The sequence below is a fragment of the Phaseolus vulgaris genome, chromosome 9 (assembly GCF_000499845.2).
Source record: "Phaseolus vulgaris cultivar G19833 chromosome 9, P. vulgaris v2.0, whole genome shotgun sequence".
NCBI classification, from domain to species: domain Eukaryota; kingdom Viridiplantae; phylum Streptophyta; class Magnoliopsida; order Fabales; family Fabaceae; genus Phaseolus; species Phaseolus vulgaris.
The window spans coordinates 36,942,108-36,949,829 of record NC_023751.2 but is presented as its reverse complement, the minus strand read 5'-3'; the positions used below and the strand labels follow the sequence as shown (position 1 = coordinate 36,949,829).

Here is a 7,722-nt window from a genome sequence, read left to right as displayed (position 1 = left end):
TCCATATGTTTCTTTTTCTATATAAACATAATCTTATGTGTTCAATATACACAAGAGATTTATCCTATTCTTTTTTTTCTTTAATAGATCGAAATCTAAAACTCATTTATGTTTGTTTGCGGATATTAGCATCCGATAAGTCATTTAAGTTGTCCAAATAAGCTTATGGATGATAAAATCTAAAAGTTACATATTAGTTACGAACTTGCTATTCAGAATTTTGTCATTTAACTTATGAATATCCAAAAGATAAAAAAATTTAAATCATTAAGAGCATTAACAGCAAATCAGACATTTTATATCAGTTGGAATTTGAATTGATATAAAATTTTAAATATAAAATTTTAAATCATTTAAGAGCATTAAGGCTCAGTTTGGAATTCACTAGGATTGAAAGACAATGATTTGTAAAAAGAATTTGCGTTTGTTTCAATTCAATATCGAAGAATTCAATATCGAAGAAAGAAAGGTGTTGATTTACGGGAGAAGAAGAAAATGGTTGCCCGCATATTTAAAAAAAATGAGTGAAATATAAACAGTAATAGTAATTGAAATAAAATTTAAAATAATAAAAGAAAATTACAAACAATAATAATAAAAATAAATATAAATTATAAATCTAATAATAATTAAAATAAATTTATTAAATAATAATATTAACAATAATTTTTTTTTTATTTATAAAATATTTTTTTATATGTATCTATGATAAAAATATTTAATAATATTATTAATAAAAATAAATACTAATAATTAATAAAAAAAATTATTTATAATAAATAAAAATAAAAATACAAAATTTTAATTACTTCAAATTATTTTTTATTTTTAAAGATTAAGATAAATTTATAAATTTACATTACAATATTTTAAAAAATTAAAAATTACTCACACATCACATCACTCACTAACTTTAATCAACTTTCTCCACAAATTCATTCTCTATATACCTTAATCCAAACAACCTAACTTTCCTCACACTTTTCACCCAAATCACTTCAAATCCACTCCCTCCCTCAAATGCAAAAAAAACATCAACTTACATTTATCAGTCATTCACCCTGACATTGGTGCCCAAGCTTGGCCCAAGTAACAAAGAAAGAAATTTGTTTTAGCAATAAGCTCGATACTTTTTTTTCTAATTTATTATTCTTTCTCTGATTCTAGTCACACAACATTTTGACAGTCCCCTTGGCCACACAAAAGTACTTTTCTCTTACAATTTATTACATAAATAATCATTTCTACTAAATCAATTTTGCACATTTTTATGTTGCAGTTTTGTGCAGTTACAAAAACAAGCGTGTTGCTTAGTTTTCTATCCGGGGTCCATATCAGAGACAACGTAAAAGCAACTATTAGTTGCAGTGAAGATAGATCCAAGTACACTATTCATCTCTCAAATCAATAATTATGCAAAAGCAACAACAAGAGGGGCAAAAGAATCTTCCCACAATAGATCACAGAAGATGCAGTACAAGCCCACAATCCCTCCACCCAAAAAGAGAAATGCCACAAGCTTTCCACCTCCAAACAATATACCCATGTGCATGTGGCTTCTCAATAACTTCTACCATAGCTCAATGGGAAGGGTGTTATTACATAAACTATGCGCTGATGTACCCAGGAAAACAAGCATGGACACATTGGATTTTCCATCTTATATTGTCCTATATTCATCAGAGAAGTGAATTTCATTATTGTTTTCATCTGAAACATTAGAGAAATATTTGTCAAAAATTGTTCAATAAATCAAATGAAATCTCAAGTCACTATACTTGAGGTTTGGTCAGTTCATTAGAAGACCTGAACTATCTAACTGTTAATTAACCAATCTTCCCCTTGCCATATCTGGGTATAGCCTTTCCTCGGAACCAATGAATTACCATTAAAAAACACCAAAAGACCAGAATTTAAACAGGAGTTTCAAGTCAACTGTCAACCAACCATCAAGAAACAATAGGTAAAAACAAGTTTTTGACCGTACAAGAAAGTGACCGGAAAACAAAATCTACAATGTGTCAATACTGTGTTAATGTTAGATCATAAAATACCAATTAATGAGCCAGTACAGGCGAAAGAGTATGCTGCGTACAACTGTTTTGTAGCATGGAACTAGAAAAGGTAAACCTAAAAGTGTGTTTGAAGATTTGAATTCCAACTACGTTGGATAATTCAAATCCCTAAAGATGGGTGGGGTAAAATAAGGGAATAAAATCAAAAGGCATCCTATTTCTCACATCCCAATCACTTGAAAGTTTCATTTATTGAAAAGAGATCCAGAAAGGGGAACTGCACGAAATTGAAACTGTATGAGTAAGCAAGAGGCATTAAATTATTATTTTGCCAATATTTTACACTGGAATGGCGTTACCAGAGTCCAACATTTCATTACCAATCGCACAGAAAATGAATACTCTAATCAGACAGGAAAGGAAAATTCACAAACCTGGTCCAAATAAAATTCAATCAGATGACTACAAGACTTCCTTAATTGACGTAATAGTAATCCACCTTAATGAAGCAACATGGTGTTTTCCTTATCACATATATACCTACATCAATTATAGATAACCTCTTACCCTCAAGTAACTAAGAAAACTCGGATCATGAGCTTGTATTTAAATGTCGAACACTGATGATGATGCTTTTAAGACTTTGACTTGTGTAATTATTTGCTGACATGTTCTGCGCCATTAATAATCGCGTAAAGCATAATAGATAATTACATCCATATATCCCTCAAACAATACAAACACATGTTTAAGCATATTCATCAGAGACTTCTCACAGGAAGAAGTGTACAGCAAAAGACTGGAAGCTACTCAGTTAGGATACAGCCTATAATAACAGCCACTCCCACGGATATATTAGAAATCCTGAAAAATAAAATATGCACAAAAACTCAGCAAGTGATAGAATGCTTCCCTAAGCTATGAAAAAGTTACTGTTGCAGCCACTTATGCTGCAAGGAAAGGACAGAACAGAAAAGAACTGAGAAAAAGTACATCAAAAAGTGCTAAAGGAAATACAGCAATTTTGAATGATGTATCAAAGATTCTTCTTTAAATATGTAAAATGATATGAAGATTTTAATTCGTTCTCATTACTTTTGATGAGAGGGAGGGATGAGAATTTGCAACTGGCATGGCTTTTCAAGGAACTATTAAACAGTACAATTATAAAAAGAAGAGCATGACGGTGACAACACAACACAGCGATGGAGAAAAGTGAAATATAAAATGTTCAATTGGGAAGGGAAAAATAGGTATCCTACAACTTCCCGAAAAAGGAAAAAGAGTTGTGATTAACAGAATGCTTGATGTCAGAGATTGAGGGAGAAGGGAAGGAATGCAACTATGGAAGCAAATGTGGAAATGGCACAACCCCACTTTAGTTGGACCCAAAGATTTCAAAGCATCATGCCATGGATGGACCTGAACAGAGGGGCTTTACCTTCTTGTAGTAACCACTTTACTTTCTCATTCTGACTTTATGCGATCAAACTTAACGTAAATACCATCACTACTTATACTAACAAAAGAACCAAGTCGTTAAGAAACATTAATTATATTCATTTTTGTTAGTTTATCAAATAAATAATGTTTGAAATACTTTTAGTTTGCACACCATTAAAACTAATCAATCCTGAAAGAAGAGTCACAACCATTCCCCCTTTTAGTTTAATATCCACTAAAGCCCTTCCTTTTCTTTTCCTTATACTTCACACCAAATAAACATTACTAAATAGCAATATACAGAAGAGAAGAGTCGATGTGTGGGCGGGTGTCTGTGGCTCTAATGATCACTCAAAAAGCAGACACTCCATGTGTTACAGCATGGCTGGAAATCAGCCTAGGAACTTTTGTGGCTGAGATTTTCTGCTGAGACTTCTGAACTGAATTACTGCAATTAACCTTGATGACAATCACTTTAGAGTATATCTTGGAGACCAAGGACACGTGGATACAAGAGTTCAAGATTTTTTTGAAACTCGATGGCAGAATAGTTGAGATTAAACCATGAAGGATGGTTATGCTTTAACACCTGAATGAAATAAAGCGTGTTTGAGAGAAATAGACTGTAAAATTTACTAGATACAAACCACTGTCAACCTTATCTTATGCCTCTATCCTGGTCATGTGTGAACTTAGGCAAATAAGACTGATAAACATCAGAATCATAAGTGCTCTAAAGCACTAATAGTATGTTTGCACAGAAGTGTTTAGAGGGGAGATACCAAATAAGAGTTTAGTTGTTGATTTTATTATTTTAGTTCATGGTCCTAGTTATTTGCAAATATGAGGGGTTTTTTTTTTCTCTTTCCTTGACTGGTCTTTTAATCCTATGCATTTTGTATCAGAACTCTACAACGACATCTGATTTGTATATGGGTTCACTACCCCTTGTACCTCATTTATCAATATATCTTTCTCTTTGCCGATTAAAAAAAAATCTCACCTATTTTGCCTTTCATTTCCTCCCATCCAAGTTATGAAACAAGAGGAAATCTATCAACAGTAGCTTCTCTATCCCTTCCTTGCCCTTCTTTCCTGCTGATAACTGAAACCAAAGCAAAAACGTCTCAAATATCTTGCCAATTTGGGCACCAGAATTACAATCCCCCCTCCACCTCACTTTGGAGGAAGATCTGTAAAATGGACAGGCTGAATAGTGATCATAAGAATAAACAGAAGAAGAGGACCCTCCAACATACACAGGGCTCTTGGCCCTCTGATCAGCCATAAGTGAACAAGTATGGGGGATATACTTATAAGGATAAAGGGGAGCAAAAGTAAAGTTTTTTTTATCAGAAGGTAGTTCTTTTGCGTTGTTTTCTATGAATTTTCATTAAAAAATATCCTTTTCTGTTCCAAGTTGTTTAATCTAGAAAATTATGGATTTTGATTGATACCCAAGTTGAATTCTTGTATGACGGTTCACTTTTTGTTTCCTTTGGTGCCCGCTTTGTTAATAAAAAAAAATTAAGTTGGAGATAAATTTTTGAATTTGATTGATAAGCCAGGTTGAGCTCTTGCATAAACGGCTTGGAAATGTTCGCTGTTTGTTCTAAGTTGCTTTGGGTGCCCACTATCATTTATTTGGACAATTTTTTAGCTGAGTGATAATTTGATACCTGTGACAAATTCATGCATGCGCTGATTGAAAATGTTGTGTCTGTTGCTTCTGATTCACCCATCTTGCTTTTGAAGGACTGTTCGTCCTGTCATCTGTGGCTCCGAACTTGGTCTCTGAAATACTCATCAGTCATGAATACTCTTGGTCCTTGTGATCCAAGATTAACTGGGTTGAATATATGCAGGAGTTTCATCTTTTCTTCCCGTGTATGCAACTATGCATTGCTGCTGTGCTTAATTTCTGGAAGATATAGTCCTCCCCAAGGTTGTAAAACTGTGTACAGGGATTTCTTGTTGCTGTTTAGCATGCCCAAATATACCTTCTTTGTGTTCGTTACAGGACAATTTTTACTAGACCCTTTTAAAAAAAGGTGAAATAGCCTTTTTTAATTAATTTCTTAGGTCTTCTTTCCCTTCACTTCCTTATTCCTTTATATTTCTTCACCATTTCATTCCTCAAAATTTCATAGTGCTATACAGTTTCTAACAGAAAGCAAGCTGGAGGAGGAGGCATTACTCTTGTTAACTAATTTGTAAAACCAGCAAACTAAATCAGTACTATAGTTGCAGGCATAGATGAAAAACTCATTTGATAGATGCACCTTAACAAAATCTAGATTGTCAAACGAACCCCAGTAAGTAAAGCTTAATTTGAATGCCACTTCACTAGCATATAACCTAATTAGAGTTTTAAATAATCAGAGCAATAAAATAGCCGCCATATCAAAACTCAACAAAGTTCACCACACCCCAGAAATCAATGCCAAACAAAGGTAGGAACCTTAGACAGCAAACAATAAAGTTATTTCCTCTGATCTCATCCTTAGAAAACTTCTCTCACAGTTCCAAATCCAATTAATCATGCAACCAGTAACATGCCATGTGAATGAATTTATCCAAACCGCTTTTAAGTTTAAAACAATCATAATCCGATAAAAAAAGAGTGATAAATAAACACGTTTCAATCCATTAAAAAACTATCCTAATTCGATCAATTGCTCAACCGAAACAAAGTGAACAGACAAAAAATACCTTCATGCCTTGACTGCAAAGTTCTGCAGCTTATCACAGTGAGGAGTAGGCAGATTCCTATTCCAACTCCGTCTCTGCATCTCCACCTGACAGTATCTCCGAAGCATACTCCTGTAATCCTTTATCACACTTTCCTCAACCGCCACACGACCATCACTTCCCATCGGATAATTTGCATCAAACGCCTGCGATTTCACGAAGAACTGTACCCCGTGCAGCTCAGTCGTTTTTGGAATCTGGTAGTTGTAGTGCTTGTGCAAGGAATACTCAGGCTCAGAAAACGGCAAGTACGCGAGCAGAACAATAATCAAAAACGGCAAAAGCTGAATCAGAAGCATAACATTGTGATGCCTCCCTCCTGATCCAGCATTAACCTCAGGCCTATGGGGATTCCCCATGCCGCGGGGCCTGAAAACGCGGTTCCTCCCAAACACATCGGAGTGTCCGAAGAAAGCCCTAAATATCTCGTCGGGATCGAACTCGTCTTCGAAGAAATCGCGCGCCGTGGTTGACGTCGTCGTTCTTCTCCTCCTCCGCCGGAAAGTGTTCACCTCGCCTTGGTCGAAATCATCGACGGTTCCGGTCTGATCATACATCCTTCTAGAACCGTCGTCACTCAAACACTTGAAAGCCTTGGAGACCTTCTTGAACGCGTCTTCTGAGCCTGGCGCTTTGTTCTTATCGGGATGAACCTTCAGCGAGAGCTTCCGATACGCTTTCCGAATCTCTTCGACGGAGCAACTCTTCTCCAATCCAAGAATCGCGTAGTAGTCGCTCTTCCCTTTAATTTCCCTAATCAACTGAACGTTCTCCTCCGTGTAACTCGCTTGACTCCTCTCCCCGTTCAAACCTTCGCGCCGAGAAGAAGTACCGCTGGACGGCGCGCCATGAGCGGCAGCGGTGGAGGACTGAGAATCGAGGCGCTCGCACTTTTGCAGCAATGATTGAATCGGCAAATCGCCGTTGAGTCGCTGAGCGATTTTGATGAATTTGACGGCGCGGTCTTTGTTTCCCGACGCGATTGCTTCCTCAGCGATCCGAACGCAGCGCAATGCTTCGTCCTTGTTACCTTCCATGGCGGAAACAGCTACTTCCCTAACTAACTCGGAATTTGAGTGGAGCAGTGACACATGGTCAATGAAATTGGTTCAGCAAAACCTAAATAGAATAAATTATGGAAGAGGAGAATTAAACGTTGCTGTGATGTGAATTTTGTAGTGAGCAATAATAAACACGAATGCGAATGGGAAGTGAAGGGAGAAACTAGTTGTACCAAAACTTTTTTGTTCAAGAACTTTCCGTTTCGAACTGGTAAGTCATTTATATTGTCTCACTGGAAATGCATTTCCAATTTTATTTTTTTTAAATCCTTCTAACGTGTATTAATTATACGATTAAGTATTGTTAATTTTATCTTAAATGATTAAAATATAATAAGTGAAATTGTATTTAACTATTGTAAGTCAAACCGATCAACATTGACCAATAACAAAACTAATGAATGAATCAACATTAGTTAATTTATTTTTATTATGTCTAATAACGAGAAAAG

General features: G+C 35.4%; 1 protein-coding gene across 12 annotated transcripts; it reads right to left on the bottom strand.

The window, feature by feature from the left end:
* Positions 1 to 1,339: 1,339 nt before the first annotated feature.
* LOC137820373 (chaperone protein dnaJ 49) lies at positions 1,340 to 7,480 on the bottom strand. Of its 12 annotated transcripts, none has more exons than XR_011082615.1 (4): positions 6,171 to 7,470; positions 5,138 to 5,636; positions 4,462 to 4,563; positions 1,340 to 2,879 (listed from the first exon to the last, which is right to left on the bottom strand). XR_011082615.1 is itself a non-coding variant. In XM_068624427.1 (2 exons), exon 1 carries the CDS (start codon positions 7,244 to 7,246, stop codon positions 6,173 to 6,175), a length of 1,074 nt encoding a protein of 357 aa, XP_068480528.1. In that variant the 5' UTR covers positions 7,247 to 7,480; the 3' UTR covers positions 1,340 to 1,710; positions 6,171 to 6,172. The 12 variants fall into 12 exon arrangements, 5 of the variants coding, with proteins under 5 accessions (XP_068480528.1, XP_068480527.1, XP_068480530.1 ...); XR_011082618.1 differs by having other exon boundaries at positions 1,340 to 1,710; positions 6,171 to 7,459; XR_011082617.1 differs by having other exon boundaries at positions 1,340 to 1,710; positions 5,138 to 5,412; positions 6,171 to 7,459.
* Between the last annotated feature and the right edge of the window lie 242 nt (positions 7,481 to 7,722).